Source organism: Myotis nattereri (genome assembly GCF_964212035.1).
Source record: "Myotis nattereri genome assembly, chromosome: 15".
In the NCBI taxonomy this organism is placed as follows: Eukaryota; Metazoa; Chordata; class Mammalia; order Chiroptera; family Vespertilionidae; genus Myotis; species Myotis nattereri.
This window is the reverse complement of record NC_138090.1, coordinates 7,489,515-7,510,292: the sequence shown is the minus strand read 5'-3', so window position 1 is coordinate 7,510,292 and position 20,778 is coordinate 7,489,515. Positions and strand designations below refer to the sequence as shown.

At 51.8% G+C, this 20,778-nt stretch overlaps 2 protein-coding genes across 4 annotated transcripts in view; both read right to left on the bottom strand.

Moving 5' to 3' along the window:
• The window catches only part of NLRC5 (NLR family CARD domain containing 5), a 940,085-nt gene that overhangs the window by 101,705 nt on the left and 817,602 nt on the right, over window positions 1-20,778 (bottom strand). The gene's annotated exons all lie outside the window — the stretch shown is intronic.
• On the bottom strand, window positions 13,377-18,110 carry GINS3 (GINS complex subunit 3; the record flags this gene model as incomplete). Of its 3 annotated transcripts, none has more annotated exons than XM_081106979.1 (3): window positions 13,377-15,011; window positions 16,765-16,998; window positions 17,746-18,108. In XM_081106979.1, 3 exons carry the CDS (start codon window positions 17,929-17,931, stop codon window positions 14,781-14,783), a joined length of 651 nt encoding a protein of 216 aa, XP_080963105.1. In that variant the 3' UTR covers window positions 13,377-14,780. The 3 variants fall into 3 exon arrangements, with proteins under 3 accessions (XP_080963105.1, XP_080963106.1, XP_080963107.1); XM_081106981.1 differs by having other exon boundaries at window positions 13,384-15,011; window positions 17,674-17,931; XM_081106980.1 differs by lacking the exon at window positions 16,765-16,998 and having other exon boundaries at window positions 17,746-18,110.

The following is a 20,778-nucleotide window of genomic DNA, read 5'->3' as shown; positions in this document are numbered from 1 at the left end:
ATCGGAGACAACTTGGGTGGATCTGGAGAGGATTATGCTCAGTGAACTCAATCAGACGGGAAAGGGCAAGACCCCTATGATTTCACTCCTCTGCGGGCGCTAACACAGAAACAACACAGGAGCAAACAAAAAACAAACTCATACACACAGACCACAGAGTGGTGGATACCGGAGGGGAGAGTGGGGGGGGAGGGAACGGTAAAGGGGGTCACACATATGGTGACAGAAGGAGGCTAGGCTTCCGGTGGGGAGCACACAGTTAAATATACAGATGTTGTCCTGGAAAGTCATACACCTGAAATTTATGTTATTAACCAATGTTACCCCAATAAATTTAATTAAAAAAGAAAAAGGATGGGTGTGTCTGATTAGAGACCAGGTACTCTGCCAAAGCTGCAAGGGAGGCAGGGCAAAGGTGTTCTCAGCTCCTCTGGCGGGAGGCGGGCTCCGCCCCGGGAAGGGCCTATCAGATGCTGGTGGCCAAGAGAGTGACCAGCACCCACCCCAGAAAGCAATGGACTTGGGAAACTGCTATGAGATTTCACACAGGGGCACTCAACTCGGGGCCTGGCGCGGAGGGAACACATGACCACTGGTCGCCGAGGTTCCTGCCGCACCACGAATCCAGCGTCAGCCGGCCGTGCTGCTTCATACTTCAGTCTGTTTTGTTTTGTTTTGTTTTTTTTCAGCAGGTGAAAGACAAAAGGACCTTGAAAACAGTATGGCAGGCTGCCCATCCAGATGCAGAGGGCTCCGGTCCCAGCGCCCGCAGGACAGGTGACTGGGTTTTTCCATCGGGCTGATGAATTGGCTGAGTCACCCTCCCTCTCCAGTCCCCTCGTGACCACGACTGAGAGCAAATAAAAAGGGACTCGCAGGTGGGGTCGAGGTGCAGATGAGCCTGGAGCCCTGGAAGCTTCCTCTCGTAGCAGGGGAGGGGAGGGGAGGCACCATCCCCCTCCCCAGTCACACTCCCCACTCACTAATCATGAGTCACAGGGCCCCAGGGAGAGAAGAGTGGATCCTTCCTCATCTTTTATCGGAGTGGCTGAGTGCCTCTGGGGGGTCCAGCCCTGCCATGCTGTGGGGTGCACTGGGGAACTGCAGCTGACCAGGGCATGACCTTGGGTTTATGCCTGGATGAAGGAAACCAGCTTAGAGTCCCATAATGCAGGTGCGGGGCGGGCTCTGCTCACACGTGTGATTGAGGTTCTGGGGGGAGGGGGAGGTGGGTGTGTCAGCAAGGGCCTCCTGGAGGAAGAGCTCGCAGAGAGGGGTGGAAGGTCAATAAAGTCAGTAGATGGAGATGGGAAAGGGATGACTGGGGGAGAGTACCATCCGTCCATCCGTCCGTCCGTCCGTCCATCCATCCATCATGCATTGGGTCAGCCAGACCCTGTGCTGAGCTCAGGGAGGCACAGAGCTGAGCTGTTGCAGCCCTGCCAGGGGCTCCCGGAAGGAGGTGGAGCAGATGGTGAGGAAGCTGGAATGAGGGAGTGAGCAGGGCGGAGTGCCTGGCCTCAGCCTGGCTCTGGAAACTCACCAGCCACCAGGTCATCTGCCCCGGGCAGGCGGGCGTGGGCCACCTGGGCCATTTGCAGGTTATGTCCCCACCCCCTTTCTCCCATAACATGTAGGATCGCCCTCCTGCAGGGCCGGCTCTTTGTGCTCCAGTAACTCCAGACCCTTCACCTTCTCCTCCCCCATCTCAGAGGACAGCAGAAGCACTTCCAGTTCCCGTTGGAAAAGCTCCCTTACGCCTGGCCTGCCTGACTGGTGTGGCTCAGTGGTTGAGCATCGACCCAGGCACCGAGAGGTCACCAGTTTGATTCCTGGTCAGGGCATGTGCCCGGCCAGCCAATCAATGTTGATGTCACCCCCCCACCACCTCTCTCTCTCCCTCTTCCTCTCCCCCTCTCCCTTCCTCTTTCTAAAATCCATAAAAACCTATAAAAACCATATTTAAAAAAATGAAAAAGCCCCTTCACTTGTCCTGGGAGCTTTACACAGAGCCCCAGTTTACACCGAGTCAAGGCAACTGGTGGATCTGACAATATTTTTTAAAAATCCCAATAGTCTTATATGCTCAATGCAGAAAAATCATAAGATGCAGAGGGGAAAACAAAAACCTCTCCTAATTCCGTAACATAAAAACAACCAGTGTTAACATGGTAACACTGGGGGGCTGTGTCCTTCAGCCATATATGTACGTGTGTGTGTGTGTGTGTGTGTGTGTGTGTGTGTTTTCCCCAGAGGAATCACGCTGCACGTACTCACCTCCTCCTGACCACTGCGGCCCGAGGGGCCCATGAAGTCCTGGGGTGGGGGTGGGGGTGGCCCTGTGTTCTCAGACCAGATGGAGAGGGAACAAGGCCAGGGGCTCGGGAGGCCGGCTTGCCTTCCCAGGCAGGACTTGCAGCCAGCTCGGGGCTTTCCCCAGGGGCTGCCCTCGCAGACTCTCCCTGGGCAATGCTGACGCTCTTCCTGGGCTGCAGAGAGAGAGAGATGACCTCCACCCGGCACACCCCGCTTGGGGGTGGGGTGGGGTGGAGGCTATTTTTAGCCGCTCCAGCCCCTGGAGCCTTTGATTCCCAAGTCTGAGCGAGGCCATCCTGTTCCAAGTCACATAGCCCCACGGAGGCGGGAAGCGGGGCGGCATCCAGGCTGCGGTTCCAAACCCCAGCTGCGCACCGACCAGCCGACCAGCCGTGGGAGACCCTCAACCTGCCACGTGACCTGCCTGATCCTTGGCTTTCTCATCTGTAAAATGGGGATGACACCACCATCAACTTCTCCAAAAGCACGTGGAGCTGAAATGGCAACAAAGACCCAGTCAGTAGCTTGATGTTGTTAGAAGGGAAGTCCAGCCCCAAGGTCAAAAACCAAGGACACAAGAGCAGGACAGAAGCTATGTGACAGGAGATTGAGGTGTTCTGTTCATTTCTAGCTGAATGTGAGATTCCCAAACATGCTGGTCAAATCTGGTTTAATATTCAGAATACATATAGAACTTCTAAAACTCAACAACAAAATCTCATTTTAAAATAGGTGAAAGAATTGAATAGACAGTTTTCCAAAGAGGACATAATAGGGCCCATGAGCACAAAGAGATGTTCAATGTCACTAACCATCGGGAAAATTCTAATGAAAACGACAATGAGATACCACCTCACACCCATTCACACGGCTACTATCAAAAAGCCAAAGAACAAAAAGTGTTGGCGAGGATGTGGAGAAATGGAAAGTCTTGTGCACTGTTATGGGAATGTAAAATGGGACAGCCATTCTTGAAAACAGTATGAAGATTCATCCAAAAATTTAAAATAGAATTACCATATGATCCAGCAAGTCCTCTTCTGGATAGATTCCCAAGAGAATTGAAGGCAGGGTCTTGAAGAGACAGTTGTACACTGATGGTCATAGTAGCCAGCGGGTTAGGGTTTATCTTAAAAAATTGAGCTCAGCTGGTGTTGCTCAGTGGTTGAGCGTCAACCTATAAACCAGGAGGTTATGGTTTGATTCCCGGTCAGGGCACATGCCCAGGTTGCGGGCTTGATCCCCAGCATGGGGGCGTGTAGGAGGCAGCCGATCAATGATTTTCTCTCAACATTGATGTTCCTGTCTCTCTCTCTCTCCCCCCCCCTCTCTCCCCAACTCTCTAAAATCAACAGAGAAATATTTAAAAAATATATATATATTAAAAAAGCATAAGACAGAGGACATGAAAGGATGTCCCTGGCATATTGATTTTTTATTTTGTTAATCCTCAGCTGAGGATGTTTTTCCATTGATTTCTAGAGAGAGTGGAAGGAAGAGGGAGAGAGAGAGAGAAACATTGATGTGAGAGAGACGCATAGATTGGTTGCCTCCTGCACACGCCCTGACAAGGGGCCGGGGAGCCTGCAACCGAGGCACGTGCCCTTGAGTGGAATCGAACCCAGGACCCTTCAGTCTGAGGGCTGATGCTCTGTCCACTGAGCCAACCCGGCTAGGGCTCCATGGCATAATTTTTGAACGAGAGAAACAAATTTCACAAATGCATCATTTATTTGATCCACAGATATTTTCAGTGTCTGCCATGTACCAGGAGCTGGGAACACAGCCGTGAATGAAACAGGAGGGGTTAGAGTCCCTTCCCATGTACAGTCCGTCTACAGAAACACGTGTGTGCGTGAACAACAGGTCTCCTCTGGAAAGGAAACACTGGGCGAGGGTCCTGGGAGAGGACGTGCTGCCGTGGGAGTGACGGGGATGGGCCCTTTGCCTTGGGTGGTCTCAGCTTGCTTTATTTTTTCAACAAGTATTTCTTATTTCTGCTCAAAAAATGAACTAAGGGACAGTTATTGGGCCAAGTTTTCTATTATGTCTAATCCCAATTCCTCATGATGAAACCACACCATCCACAAAACAGAAAGAAGGAAGGGAAAAAAAGAGGGAGGAAGGAAGGAGAGATTGGGGGGAAGGGGGAAGAACGGAGGGAAGGAAAAGGGGAGAAAAAGGAAGATCAAGCTGATTCATGTGGACTTAGAGGAGCCAGAGCCTGGGTGGGGGGCATTTAGCCAAGCCCCTCGGGGCAGCTGCTGCAGACACAAATCCTGGCACCCAACCCCCAGCCTGCTCAGGGCAGGTGGCCAGGGACCTACTGTCCGCAAGCCCAGTCACAATCAGAAGAGGCAGACGATGGGTAAACGAGAGAAGCGTCAGGCCAGGGTTCTCTCCGACCCCGGGTGGCGACAGGCACAGCCACCAGCCTCGTTTCTACACCCAGATGCGTCTCCCTCACTTATAACCATTTTGGCTCAGAGCCTGGTCTTCCCGAGCCCCTGGAACCTCCTGATTTATTTGAGAGGTTCTGCAGTCTGAGGAAGTGGGAGGAAGTCCCAGGTGGCGTATTTCTGCCAGGGTGGTCCCCAAGATGAACGTGTGGTGGTTCATTCCTTCTTTGCCCTGAATTTGCTACCTCTGCGCTTGCCTTTCTGTCTCTGGGGCTGATGCTTTGTGGCTGTGGGGCCCTGGGCCCCTGGGCCCTGTCATCTCAACCTCGTGGACTAAATTCCCCTGATAAATACTGTCTCAAAATTGCAAACCTGGCTAACAGGCTGTCCGGGAACACGGCCCAGGAACAAACAAAACAAGCTTGTGTCGTCTCGTTTTCCTCCCGGTGCTTGCTGTGCTAGGGAAAAAAGACGACTTGAGCATCTGAAACGGTCACATGCTTTACTCAGAGCACAAGGGACCTCTGGTGCTCTCGCTGGGACACCGTGAGAGCTGTCCCTTCCCTTCAGCGCTCCCGAAAGAAGAAAAGCAGTTTCCGTGTGTTCTGTCTCCTTGAACGGCATCCCTCCTGGACCTGAAGTTGGACAAAATTCAAACTGCTCCCAAGGCGTAGTTTTAGGTGACATGTCCCCGTCCCCTTACCTCCTCCATGTGCACTCTGCCCCAGGCCCTTTGCACATGCTGTTCCCGCTGCCTGGGACACTCCTCCCCCAGATGTCCTCCCTCCATCAGGTCTCTGCTCCAACATCACCTTCTCGGAGGGCTTCCTGGACCACCCTCTTTATTATTACTATTATTTCTAATATGTATTTTTTATTGATTTCAGAGAGGAAGGGAGAGGGAGATAGAAATATCAATGGTGAGAGAGAATCATTGATCGGCTGCCTCCTGCACAACCACCACTGGGGACTGAGCCCACAACCCAGGCATGTGCCCTGACCAGGAATCGAGCCATGACCTCTTGGTTCATAGGCTGATGCTCAACCACTGAGCAACGCTGGCTGGGCCCGGACCACCCTCTTTAGAACTGCACCCCATTCCAAGACTCCCAACCCCCACCCCAGACTTATTTTTCTCCATAGCACTGTCGCTTTCAAATAGATCACGGCTTTATTTTGTTTACTGTCCGCTTCCTTTCTGACATAAACCCCGCAAGGGCAGGGATTTAATGTCCATGTGCTGACCATTTAAACGTAGTCCTGGAATAATTATGGGATCTGAATTTTGTAGAGGGGTTTTGCATTATGTACCCACAACCTTATACATACTAGTATGCTAATGACCCCACCAGCTATTCTACTTCTAGGAATTTATCCCTGGGCGGTAATTGCAGATGTGTGCAAAGATATAGTTAGAAGCGTTACGAAAGCAAAACACTGGGGATGAGAAGAGCTGACATTTAAGTAGCACGTACCATGTGCCAGGCCCCGTTCTCAGCATTTTATGCATTTGAACTCTTTAAACCTCACAACAACCCGAGGACCCACCTATTGTCTGGATTTTACCCGCGAGGAAACGGGCGGAGGACCGGCCCAATACATAGTACAGCCAGGACCGATGGGGAGCCATATTCTTAACCACCCTAGGGGTTAGCTAAGCTGGATGAGCGCCAACCTTTATTTGTGCTTTTTAAACATATGTTTTTGGGTTTTTTAAAAATCTATTTCAGAGAGGGGAAGGGAGAGGGAGAGAAGGATGGAAACATCAATGATGAAAAAGAATCATGGATCGGCTGCCTCCTGCACGCCCCCCACTGGGGATCGAGCCCACAACCCGGGCATGTGCCCTGACGGGAATCGAACCTGGTTCATGGGTTGACGCTCAACCACTGGCCACACCGGTTGGGGCTGTGTTGACTTTCAAAGCTCTGCTCCCCCAGCCCACTGCCCTTACGTAACTCTCAGCAGGGCCCGCGGCATCAAGGGACCGGCCCTGACACTGGGAACTGAAGGTGACAGAGCTGCTGGTTGCAAAAATAGGGGGCCCAAGGCCTATTTGGGTTCTATTTTTATTAAAAGCCCGTTAACTTGTGTCTGTCGGAGCAGCTCCACGCTGAAGCTGGGTGCTGTGGAGGAGTCGGCTTTATTTTGAAGCGAGCAGCTGTTCAGCTCTTCATGGGAGGAGAACTTTCTTGTCCAAAGGAAAGGGGGTGGTGGGAGTTTGAGGTCTCAGGCTTCTGCTCAGCCCCACAGTGGGTTTTCTTGGCACATAATCTGGTAACATCCCCCGCAGCAGGTCTTGACTTAACTGAGGTTGAAGATAACACAATTTCCCTCCTCTCTCTCTCTCTCTCTCTCTCTTTTTTTGTCTGATTTTTGTAACTTCAGACTAGTTTAAAGGCTTCCAACCTGCAGCATCCATAGTTAATCCCTTTTGCGCCTTGTCAGGATGTAAGCACTGCCCCAGGGCACGTGGAGCTAGAGGGGTGCACTTGTGTCTCTACCTTCGCACCTTGAAATCAGCCAAACTCACGTGAGTGAGCGGGGCCATCTTTCCCCAATCCAGGCCGGGGAGTGCGACCCACAGGCTGTGCTGTGCCCCCCTACACGCCTGCATTGTAATGCCACGGGGCACATTTGGGGCTACACAGCTTGCAGTTCACCCACCCAGGGATGAAGCCCCTCCGTGGGGCAGCTCGGTGCTCCGTGCTCAGGGGGGTGCCGTGGGTTTGGGGGCCTCGGATTTGGGTTGCTAAGAAATTGACAGGTGCTGCGATGCTGTCCATCTAGGGGCCACACTTTGAGAACCACTGCTGTAGGAATTTGCTTAAACGTCACTCCCTTTGGAGGCTGATGCGTGCATGCACACACACACACACACACACACACACACAGGTGTGCCTTGGCTTGGGAAGCCGCTCCTGCCACAGGCGCTCAATCTGCATGGCCCTTCCTGGGCTCTTGCTGTGGTGGTCTGCCCCCCACCCCGCCCCCTGCCTCCTTCCCCCACTTCACCTTGCCCTTCAAGCTCCTGTCACCCAGGCCTGCTTTCCTTCGACAGAACAAGCCAAGCCACAGACCTTGCCCTTTCCTGCCCCAGGGCCTTGGTACTTGCTGCACCGTAACACAGACCGGCCTTCTGTCAACACACGGTTTAAAGACGGCGCCCCAGGCGGTTCCCGTCACATGCCCTTTAATTCCCATCACAGGTCTTGTCAGGCCCCAGCCCCTGGAGAATGTCAACCCCCAGAGGGCAAGGAGGAATGACCACTCCGCCCTCCACCTCGGGCCCGGGCCCGTGCCCAGCACTGGCCCGTGAATGAATGGGGATGAGGTTTTCTCTCGGTGAAACCCACACTGGGAGAGGCTGGCCCCCAGCCAACCTGGTCCTGTGGGCTCTTCTTTCTGCCGACCTCCCTTCCCAGCAGGCTCCTCGCACTTGGTTTTGAGCCAGGGGTGGAGTGCGGATGGAGAGAGGCAGGGAGCCCCTGGAACAGCCAACGTTGCAGATGACACCCATCTACTCGAGCCCAGAGGGCTGCACTGTGTTCTGCCAACTGGGATGCCCAGATTACGCCGGCCAAGGGCCCTGGGGGAGAGGCCACGCGAAATAACTTCTCGAAAATAGCAACTTGCAATCTGAGGAATGAGCACGAACTGTCAATGACAGGAGCAGGGACTGGAACCAGAAGGAGTCTGATTTGTATCGCAGATGACGGTTATGTGATGGGACAAGGGCACAGGCTGGGCCAGTTTCTCCCAAGGAGGCGCTTAGGGGTGACGGTGTGGCGGTGCCTGTAGAAACAGCGTGGGAAGGACCACAGCCGAAGAGCGGCTGAGAGAGTCTAACTTTCAGAACCAGCGGGGCCTGGGCTCCGGCCCGGGGCTCGGCACTTGCTTTAGCAGTTACTTACCCTCACCGAGCCTGTCTCTTTCTCAGGAAAAGGAGGCAAAGTAGGGATTTATCTCAGGGTTGCTGTGAAGAGTAAATGAGGTACTGCCTATGAAGTTGGGACCACGGTGCCTGGCACAGAGTAAGTGCTCCATGAACAATAGCTATTGTAGCTAGAGCACTTCACCTTTTCAAAAGATTTTCTGAATTGTGGTAAAAAGCGTACCCTCCTTTTTCCCCACCCTGTGTAATAGAAAAATAAAAGATTGGAAACGAACCCAATGTCCAGTGATAAGAGAATGCTCCTAGAAACTGCGCCATGTTCCCACCATAGAATATCCTTCAGCAATAAAAACAAACTGCAGTAGCATTGCCGAAAGTCACAACGTAAAACCAAGCGAAAGAAGCCCAGGCCGGCCGGTGTGGCTCAGCGGTTCAGCTTCGACCTATCAACCAGGAGGTCACGGTTCAATTCCCAGTCAGGGCACATGCTCCTATTCCGGCTCCATCCCCAGTGTGTGTGTGTGTGGGTGGGGTGGGGTGCGGGAGGCAGCCAATCAATGATGCTCTCTCATCGTTGATGTTTCTCTCTCTCTCCCTCTCCCTGCCTTTCAGAAATCAATAAAAACTATACTTAAAAAAAAGATGCACAAAAGCTCATCAAAATAATATACACACATTAGGTAGACAGAGCAACGGGGAAAGAAACGCAAAGTCTAGGAGAGGGGGCCTGGCAGGAGCCACACGGAAGCATTGCCTGTGTTCCAGCACCTAAACCAACGGAAGCTCATGGGCGGTCACGCTATTACCACACTTCATAATCTCAAGATGTGTTACATTTCCCGTGGATTCCATACAACGGGATGAAAAGCTTTTGTAAACAGGCTCTAAGCCAGTGGTTCTCAGCCTTCTGGCCCTTTAAATGCAGTTCCTCATGTGGTGACCCAACCATAACATTATTTTCGTTGCTACTTCATCACTGTACTGTTGCTACTGTGACGAATCGTCATGTAAATATCTGATATGCAGGATGGTCTTAGGCGACCCTTGTGAAAGGGTCGTTCGACCGCCAAAGGGGTCGCGACCCACAGGTTGAGAACCGCCGCTAGTAAGCTCTTGCGGCGGCTACCAGCTTAGGGAGCTCTGATAAGAAACTCCGTCATCTGCTTATTTGGGAAGAATCTGAAGGAGCAGGCCAGTCACTGCCTTTGAGGCCTTCAAAACAAATTCTGGGCACATAACCCGGAGGAGGCGGGCGGGTGGGGGTGGGGGGCGGGAGGGGAGGCACAGAGAAAGATCTCGGACAGGAGGAAGCTGGGCTGAGCTGAGGCTGGGCCAGCTCCCAGGACCGGGAGAGCCGGTGGGCCTGCGCCCTCCTGCGCTTTGGCCCAAGTCAGGCAGACATGGGCATCGACGTTTCTAGAAGGAAACAGAGGTGCTAGCGCTAAGTGATGAGGCCCCACAGAGAATACTGTCAAGCAGTCACCCCCAAACCAGTTCTCTCGCTCTGGCTTCCAGAGCCCATGTCCATCCCTGGGGCCTGAGGACATGACCGCTTTCCGGAGATTTGTTCGGCAACGGAGTCCCCAGGGACCCTGTCGCATCGCGCGAGGACACCCGGGAGGCGGGGGGACGTGGGCTGTGACTGAGCAAGGCCATGCGCGCACCTCCACTGAGCTCGGCCAAACATGGCTCTCTCCACACACAACCACCCGAGGCACATTCTTCTCCTATGACTGGTTTTATTGGCAGAAAAGCCTTTCAAAATCACAGCCGCCTGCAGAAATAACAGTCTTTCACAACAGAGGGAGGGTTTCTCCGTTTTTATTGATCTCTTTTAAAAAGGCCTTCGACATTGGAAACTTGATTTTCACTGCAGGCCATACCTGGACACATGCTCCCTGTCCGACCGTGTGCTCCTCCTAAGAATCTCTGAAATGATCTGGACATTCAGCAAGTAGCACCCTCTGAAATGTGCTCAAGGCCTGAGCGGGCTCCAAACCTGAGAAAACGCTTCCTGGACTGCTCGGGTCTTTGAAAAGAAGCACAGTGCCTGGCCGGTGTGGCGCAGTGGGTTGGAGTATCCTCCCGTGCACCAAACTGTGGTGGGTTTGAATCTCAATCAGGGCACATACCCAGGTTTCGGGTTTGATCCCCCGTCAGGGCGTGTGCAGGAAGCACCCGATGAATATTTCTCCCTCTCTCCTTCTCTCTCCCGTTTTAAATGTTTTTATTGACTTCAGAGAGAGGAAGGGAGAGGGAGAACAAAAACATCAGTGATGAGAGAGAATCATTAAACAACTGTCCCCTGCTGGGGACGGAGCCCTGACTGGGAATCGAATGGTTCATGGATCGATGCTCAACCACTGAGCCACACCAGCCAGGCTTTAAAAAAAGCAATTAAAAAATATGTACATAAAAAAAAAAAAAAGGAGCACATTGCTTAATATTTACCTGGAATCTTGGCTAAAGCAGTGTGTGGGCATGAAATGCTAAATTAGAAAATGACAGTGTCCTTTGAGAAGTTTTTAAAATGCTTCAGTCCTGAACCTGAGAGACAGCCAAGTGCCACGTGCTCTTGTTCCATTAAGATAAGGCCGCTCTCCGGGAACAACTGCGGTGTCGTCCCTCCTGTGAGTCTGGCAGTGTTGGCTTCAATACTGGCTTCTGTCTCCAGTCTTTCTTGGGGCATTGAGATGCACTCTTGCCACACTTAAAAAAAAAAATAATAATAATACCCCTGACTGGTCTGGCTCAGTGGATAGAGTGTCGGCCTGCAGACTGAAGGGTCCCAGGTTCGATTCCGGTCAAGGGCATGTACCTTGGTTGCGGGCACATCCCCCGTAGGGGGTGTGCAGGAGGCAGCTGATCGGTTTCTCTCTCATCGATGTTTCTAACTCTCTATCCCTCTCCCCTCCTCTCTGTAAAATATCAATAAAATATATTTAAAAAATAAAAAAATATATATATATTGATTTCAGAGAGGAAGGAAGAAGGAGATAGAAACATCAATGGTGAGAGAGAATCATCCATCGGCTGCCTCCTGCACGCCCCACACTGGGGATCGAGGCCACAACCCGGGCCTGTGCCCTGACTGGGAATCGAACCGTGACCTCCTGATTCATAGGTCGACGCTCAACCGCTGAGCCACGCCGCCTGGACTCACCACACTTTTCCTTCACTGAGTCACAGCATTCTTCTCTCCCTGTTGCAATGGAATATACTCCTTAGCTGTTCATTTGCTTTTCTGCATCCAAAAAAAAATAAAAATCGCACGCTGGCTGCAGGGAATGAACTTTACTTGCAAAAGGGGAGTCACGCGAATCGCGTGGGAGCCACGTAAACTTCTCTCTTCAAGGGCGAGAGGGAGCAGAAAACATCACCAAGATCTAAAGCTCGGGGCTTTTTTTGGTTTTAATTGGCCAGAGTTGGGCAAGGAGCCTCTGGTTCTGTGCGTTCTCTTTGTGGCTTCGGCTTCGGCGGAAACGTTAGCAGTTCCCAGGCGCTATTTTCGGAGCTGCGCTGACACTTGTTAATAACGTTGGCGTAGAAAGCGTGCTCATTTGAAACTCATTTAGACACCAAGAGAATTAGCTGGGATGTGCCAGATGGGAAAGGGGAGGAGATCAAGGGGCTGCTATCAGAGAGAGAGAATGCTGAAAGTTTTAAGGCAAATCAGAGGCCCTTCTCCATCAGATACAAGTACTGGGGGGGGGAAGTTTCATTTTCAGGGGAAATGCAAATATTCTTTCCCTCCTTGAGCTTAGCAGCAGCTTGCTCCTGGGGAGGCCAAAGAGGGCCCTAGTCAGCCCGTTACCCAACCCTATGCAGGGAATCCTTTCCGATAAGCTCAACTTCTTAAAAATAATAATAATATATATTTATATATATTTTATTTCAGAGAGGGAGATAGAAACATCAATGAGAATCATTGACTGGCTGCCTCCTGCACGCTCCCCATTGGGGATCAAGCCAGAAACCCAGGCATGGACCCTGACTGGGAATCGAACCGTGACCTCCTGGTTCATAGGTAGATGCTCAAACACGGAGCCAGGCCAGCCAGGATAAGCTTAACTTCTGAAGTTAACGCAGGGAAGAGTCTGACGCTCTGCTTTGCTTTAAAAAACGATTGCCCCCTAAATGCCACGCCGGATTGGATCCTGAAACAGGAAAAGGACGCCAGGGTGAAATCTGGTGAAATCCGAATAAAGTCTGTGGTTGGTGAACTGTTTGAGGCCCGGACAAAAGCCGGGGAGGGGTATATGGGAACGCCTTGTACTGTCTTTACAACTAACTGTCCCAGAAATCTAAAACTATTTTCAAATAAAGTTTAATGAAATGATGCTCCTTGTAGTGGACTTGACTTTGCCCTCTGAAAAGCAGGCAGATGGGAGGCCTCTGGCTTCTGGGGGAGCCTCATCTGCACCGTCCTTTAGACCCCATCCCCGGCGACATCACAGGAGGAATGCTCACGACCTCGAGGAAGGCTGCTCGGCAGGGACAACTCAATGTTTCTCTCCTCCCCCCCCTCCCCCATTCTCTCTAAAATCAATCAATATGCTTAAAAAACGCCGTGGTCGCCATGGAAGTCCCACCTTTGTAGGACACAGCCCTTCCCTACAGACTGTCACTCCTATTTACGAACAGCATGCAAACAAAAGAGCAGCTGCTAACGCATGGCTTTCTTTGGGCTTTATCGTCAAACACGATCAAAGACAGAAGTCTGGGATGGCTCTGCCGCATCAGCTGAAGGACTCGCACAGACTGTATCCAAGTGCAAAGCGGGTCGTTTATTTAGCACCGAAATCAAACGATAAAAACACGGGTTCCATCTTAAAACAGGCATTTCAAAAGCCCTCCTGACATTCTAAGTTGGCACTGAGGCATCTGCAGTCTGGATGCCCAAATTCCTCGTTTCCAGCGACAAAGGCCGTTCTCCCTGGTTGTGGGGGGCAGTGGTGTGGCGACCACTGCCCTTCAAAACAGGCCGGCGGCCCCAGGTATGCCGTCTCCTGCTCAGGTGCCCGCCTGATCTCCAGGGGAAGTTCTGTGTTTGCTTAGATTCTCAGTAACTGGTCAGGAAGCCTCGATGTAAAGATGTACAAAATGGACTAAAGGAAACACATACCCACGGCCTCTTGCCCACTGACAGGCGCCTGTGAATTGTGCTTCTCCAACAGGGCTCTCCCTGACCAGCAACCCCAGGTCCTGACTTCACCAAATAAGGGCTGGTTCACACCGGCTGATAACTACGTTGGAACTGGACCACTGACAGCAAGGAGATGCTGTGAAGATCTGAGGCAAAAACAAGCTCAGTGCAGCACTTCCCCTCTAGGGCGGCTGCAGAATTCCGTGAATTCCTGGTCACAGAGGAGGTGGCACCGTCTCCTCTTTAGTAAAATCCGTGCCATTCGCCTGCCTTTCCCTTCCTTATTCTTTTTAAAAATATATATTTTTTTGATTTCAGAGAGGGAGATGGAGGGAGAGAAAGATCAATGATGAGAATCATTGATTATCTGCCTCCTGCACGCTGCCCCCTACTGGGGACTGAGCCTGAAACCCGGGCATGTGTCCTGACCAGGAATCGAACTGCGATCTCCTGGTTCATAGGTCAATGCTCAACCGCTGAGCCACATTGGCTGGGCATCCTTCTTTCTTCATGGCTGTTTTTGGAAACTGGGGTAACTCCCCACAGGCAGGGGGCAAGAGATATTTACACGTCCAGCATCCTGGGGGCGCTGCCCTTTGCACAACCAGGAAGATGAAGCAATTCCGCGCGAGAGCATTCTGTGAACAGACTCAGATGGCTCTGAGCAAGGGGAGGTGGGCATCTCAGGCTGTCAAGTCCCTTCCAGGCACCAGGAACTCCAGTTCCAACTCTACTGCAACCTATGTCTTCCGATCTTTATGGATAAAGGACTTTGATGGCTCCTCAGCTGTGGCTTCTTGGGTGAGGGAGGCCTGGGCTGGGGTCGGCAGGGTGGGACAGTCCTGGAAGACTTCCGGGGCCAGGGACATCCTTCAGCACGTCCTATCCCAACTGCATGACACCGCTCCCGAGAGAGCTGCAGGGAACAAGCCACGTCAAGGCTGGCCCTTTCCAGGGCCGACCAGGCTCTTCGCAAGGCCACACAGGGACGAGTCTACGAGGGGCGATGCTGTGTCCGCGGCCTTCAGTTTTCCGTGTCGGTGAACTTTCTCTTCTTGTAGTTCTGAACCAGGTTGGACGCTGTGATCTGAGAAGCCTGCCCCTTCTCCCAACACTGAAAGTCGTTCAGGCCTCTCTGCCCCATTTGGAATAAGCCCCTCTCCATCTCGTCCAGCCGGGCGACCAGTGATGAAGTGTCTTCATTGTACGCATTCTGGGAGGAGTCCATGATGCGGCGAAAACGTCCAATAAACGTCTGAAGGAGAGGGAGCAAGAGAAACCAGGGCCACTTTTTAAATATATGTATATTTTTATTGATTTGAGAGACAGACAGACAGACACATCAATGATGAGAGAGAATCATCGACTGGCTGCCTCCTGCACGCCCCGCATTGCAATCGAGCCCATAACCCGGGCATGTGCCCTGACTGGGAATCGAACCGTGACCTCCTGGTTGATAGGTCGATGCTCAACCACTGAGCCATGCTGGCCAAGCCAGATCCAGTTTTATCCTCAAACATTTAAATGGCACAAAAGGGGAGAATCTGGTCTCAGGACTCAGTCAGAAGGAGGTCTGAGTAAGTTATTTCACACTGCCAAGCCTCGATTTCCTTGCCTGTGAAATGGATTGTTGTGGAAATCCAACAAAGTAATACCCACAGAGCATCTAGCAAGTGGCTAGCAAGAGTAAGCTCCTCGAAAAGCATTCCCCATTATTGTTATAGTAACAAAGGACGTGATAATGTACTGTGGTCACATGCAGACAGGTTTCAACCAGAAAAGGTCCCTGATTTAATTGAATGCAGTTTCTATTTTCAGCGAGAGAGAGAGAGAGAGAGAGAGAGAGAGAGAGAGAGAGAGAAAGAGAGGAAGAGAAAGAGAGAGAGAGATGGAGTCACACAGCTCTACCGGTGTCAGTTCCCGGCTCTGAGCCCAAGCCACAAGCCCCACTTCCGTTCTGCAACTGTCTCCTGGCAATCTCACCTTCTCTGTGAGCAACTCCAGTCTACAGCACTTCAAAGCAGAGACGGAGAAAGACAACAGGTAACTCACTTAAGAAGGGCAGCGTTCCCATTCAAGAACATGTGCTGGCAACGTTATAAGACAAGTGATGTCTGCTTAGAAGAGCTTCATAAGCTCAAACTGTCTACAGTCTGCCCATTGGCTTCTTTTCTGAGTGGATGGCAATGGCTTTTTGTTTTCTTTTTTAACTATCACGTTAGAAACAGCACTGGTAAGCGTCAGGCCAAATAACCCTGACGCCCGATACAGGGTATCAGCACAGCCCAGGTGACAAGTGTGTTCTTATTAAGCAAGAAATGAGGAAGTAAAAAAACAGGTAGAAAGGATGAGTTCTTCTAGTTTTAACAGAATGAAAAGTCATTATGAAATTTAAAGTAAGGTTATTCCAGCATAAAGGATGTTATATACATAACACTGTTTTGTCCATGGACAGTGGTGATAGTTACCATACATTAAATGGCTTCACATACGCTCACTATGATTCTATAGTTTTAACACTATTATTATCTCCTTTTACAGGTGAAGAGTTGATGCCTAAAGAGGTCAAGTAGCTTGACCAAGTCACGTACGTAGCAAAGCCAGGTCTTAACCTCAAAGCAAGGAAAGGGAACAAATAACCAAATACCACGTGTATTTCCGACAGGAACCCTCAGACCGGTCCTGGGCTGGGCTGGGGCTGTGTATTTAAGTGCCTGATGCCTGCAATCAACCATCACCTCTTCTTTCCAGGACTTTCTGCTGCTCCCAACTCTTAGCAAGCAAAAATGAATAACAGTAGACAAGTCCTATTTAAGTGTGTGTGTGTGTGTGTGTGTGTGTGTGTGTGTGTAGTTGGCAAATGCAGTCTAACTGTTGGCTGGCCTAGAATAATAACACACTAATTGTATATGTCATACGTTTCCCTGGGTAAGCGTGATGTCTGGTGGCAGCCAAAGCTGGCTCCTGAGGCATGTGCGGTGCCATAGGTTTCCACATGAATTACTTGCCTGGAGGAGAGACTGGGAAATGTCTGTATTCTCTGGGCTGTCAAAATGCAGGAGCTGGGAGCCAAACCCGTAGAAATGGGGCCCCATTTTGTGGAGGTCCACCACGTTGGCATCTGCGCTGAACACAGTCCTCCAACCCTCTCGGTAGATATTGGGAAGGTCCACAGAGAGGATCCGCCGCTTGTTGTCAAAAAGTCCTTTTGCCAGCCACAAGGGGAGTTCCAGCTTTGAGCCCTGCGTCCGACAGGATTGAAGAACAATGACAAAGTCAATGTGTGTGTGGCAAAAAGGAAAATTCGCATTGCATGAGCAATATTGCCTGTTCTCTTTGGGACACATTGTATATGAAGTCATATAGCCCCAGGTGCGAATCCCAGCTCACCGCCTACAGCGGGGCCCTGGCCAAGCTACCAAACGTCTCTGGGCTTCAGTTTCCTTGTATGTGACAATGCCTAGTTATAAGGTTGTTGCAGAATGAAGGCGCTAATAAATGGAAAAGTACACTCTCCCCACCCCATGCATGTTGGCACCAAAGCCCTCAGTCAATGGTTGCTGACACCATCATCATGATGCAGGGATGAATCTAGCAATTCGTGGGTCCCAGACGCATTACACGCTCTTACAGAACCCAAAGCTGTTGTTTTCCGTAGGAGCCAATCCTAAGGCATGTTGAGGGTAAGGGAGAGAGAGAGGGGGAAAAACACTGCTGAATTTGTAGTTTCAAAAATGAAATCCGTGTTGGAGGACGGAGGCTGACGACCTGGGATAAATTTAGTTTCCGTACAAGTGGCCCCAGCTAGGTGAGGAGACCACCGCAGTGCACCGCGACCCGCGGATAAACTGCTTGGCGAGATGACCCCGTCTGCCCCTAAAACTACAAATCCCAGAGGACAGCGCGCCCACAGATACGCGAAGCCCCAGGGTCGCAAGGCACACTGGGAATTGTAGTCTTTCCGCGCAGCGCCGAGCCCGGGGGCTTACCTGAGGGATGGTGTTGTCGGTGTCGGCCCCTCCGCTCCGCTCCGGGAAGAAAGCGCCGAGGCGTGGAATGGGAATTTCTGTGCGCACCGGGAGCTTCTCGTGGGACATCAAGATGTCGTCCAAGGAAAGAAAGTTCTCCTCATGGCCCAGCGCACCCGACTCCACCCGGAAATAAGCCTCGGACATGGCGGCGGCGTGAGCTGCTTTGTTTCCTCTTGTGTGATTCGGGAGACCTCAGGGAGTCAGGGGTGCAAAAGCAGGAGGAAGCGGAGGCCGGTCAGGATTGTGGGGGTTGAATGGGTCGCTCCGGCCGCCGAGCCGGGTCGAAACTGTCTTCCCGCGCACTCTTCTCCCGCGTTCGGGGCGGGCCAGGCAGGAGCAGTTGATCGGGCGGGCCGGCCTAGGCAGGAGCAATCGATAAGGTCTAGTGCGGGGCGGAGCGGGGCCGGCCTAGGCAGGAGCAATCGATAAGGTCTAGTGCGGGGCGGGGCGAGGCGGGGGCGCTGGGAGAGGGTCCCCTGGAGGTTTTCTCGCCGAGTGTAGCCCATCTTTAGCAGAAGCTGGGAATGCCTGTTAAAGCTGCAGGATGCAGTTGCACTAGGTTGCGTTTATGTGGTCCTGTAAGTGCGTATATGAAATGAGAAACACCTTACACGTGTGGGGGCTTAAAGAAAGGCGGCCCGGAGCCCCCATCCCAGGCCTGGCCCGAGCAGACCTACCGACCGGTTTGTCACTGTGCATCTCTGTGGGTCTGGCTGCGTGAAGGAAACGGGCTGCCTCCTGTGTGGCTCTTAATGCAAACCCTTAAAGGAGGAAACCTGGTTGGTTCAGCTCCTGGTTGTGAGGCAGACCACAGGGGTCATAGTTTGCCAGCCTGTAGGCTGGGGACCTGGCAGGTACCATCCCAGGTCTGGTGGGGGCGGGGAAGGGGCCATGGGGTGCTGCTCAGTCAGGGCTGTGGGTGGTGGCAGCATGCTGAGCGATGCGCTACTGAACTTTTTTTCCTACGAAAGGGCATTACATTTTTTTCTGTTTTGTATACTCTGACATCTCGGAGCCGTGGGGCCCTAAGGATGGACTGTCCCTCCCTGGATGAGCTGATTTGTAGAGTAACAAGCACCTTGCCTGTGAATACGCCTTTCATATTCACACCCACCGACCCAAAGCCCATAGCGGCTATGGCATAGCCCCAACCACTTCCTTTATCCAAATCTCACACTGGTTCCCTTTGCCCTAAAGCAGTGGTTCTCAACCTGTGGGTCGCGACCCCTTTGGCAGTCAAACGACCCTTTCGCAGGGGTCGCCTAAGACCATCCTGCATATCAGATATTTACATGACGATTCATAACAGTAGCAACATCACAGTGATGAAGTAGCAACGAAAATAATTTTATGGTTGGGTATTTAAAGATCCAGAAGGTTGAGAACCACTGCCCTAAAGCAAGGTCTCAAGGTCACGTACTGTATAATTAGAGACCACCTTTATCGCCCAGAGTCCACCGACATTATTTAAGCCGTGCAGTCCTCGGACTCAGTTCACCCTCGCAACCACCCACTGTGGTCCTTCTTTGCCTTCTGTTTCCATCTTAAAGATGAGGGAGCTGAGCCCGGCCGGCGTGGCTCAGGGGTTGAGCATCAACCTGTGAACCAGGAGGTCACGGTTCGATTCCCAGTCAGGGCACAGGCCTGGGTTGTGGGCTCAGTCCCCAGTAGGGGGCGTGCAGGAGGCAGCTGATCAATGGTTCTCTCTCATCACTGATGTTTCTGTCTCTCTCCCTCTCCCTTCCTCTCTGAAATCAATAAAACTATATTTAAAAAAAAAAAAAACACAAAAAACCCTGCAGTCCTTAGCCTGCTCCCACTTGCCTACTCTGCCTCGTCCACTCCCTCCCCGAGAAACCACTCGAAGGGTTCTGGGCCATGGTCTCCTTCCGGGCAACGATGAGCAGTCAAGCTTCCAGGGACGACCACTCGGTCACCTCCATAAATGAAGGCCTGGGTATCGTCACAACAAGGGGTAGTGGGGAAGCCAGAGCCAAAGAATGGAAAGCCTTGGGTGCTATTATTCTAAGGCGTCTGGGCTGTTCCATAGGAAATGGGAGGAAACGTGTAAAGCTTTTAGACAAGTAGTAGCGTAAGTCTGAGCTTTAGGAAGGGAAGTCTGGCAGAGCGGAGAGGGGGGAGAGGAGATGCAGGAAAGACAGTTGCGAAGCTGTTCCGTGGGCAGCACCTGGCAGCGGATTGGATGTAGGAAGCAGAGGAGAGAGAGGGGTCCAGGGTGATTCACGTGCTTAACCTGGTGGACCAGGTGGGTGAAGGTGTTATTAATAGATGTGTACGGAGCACAGGAATAGGGGCCGCGCCAGGCAGAAGATGCCTTCCGTTTGGCATTCCTGGAGTCCAGGAGCCGCTAGACAGGCAGGTCGGCAGCCCAGTGGAGAAAGCAGCCTGGAAGTCAGGAGGCATCTGTTTAGAGGTAGTTACGTGAGAGTTTCTTTTCTTTTTTTTTTTTTTTAAATATATTTTATTGATTTTTTTACAGAGAGGAAGGGAGAGATATAGAGTTAGAAACATCGATGAGAGAGAAACATCGATCAGCTGCCTCCTGCACATCTCCCACTGGGGATGTGCCCGCAACCCAGGTACATGCCCTTGACCGGAATCGAACCCGGGACCCTTCAGTCCGCAGGCGGACGCTCTATCCACCGAGCCAAACTGGTTTCGGCGAGAGTTTCTTCTTTGATCATATTTAAATTAATTCCTTATCCTCACCCGAGGATATGTTTATTGATTTTGAGAGAGAGAGAGAGAGAGAGAGACATCAATCAGTTGCCTCTCTACGTGCCCTGACCAGGGACTGAACACACAACCAGGCGTGTGCCCTGACTGGGAATCGAACCTCTGCCACCTTCGGGTGTACAGGACTACGCTCCAGCCCCCTGAGCCACACCAGCCAGGGCTCCCTTATCTTGTTTTAAATGTTCACTTTGCTGCGCTCTCCAATGCAAAAGTAAGCAATCCACAGTCAGAATT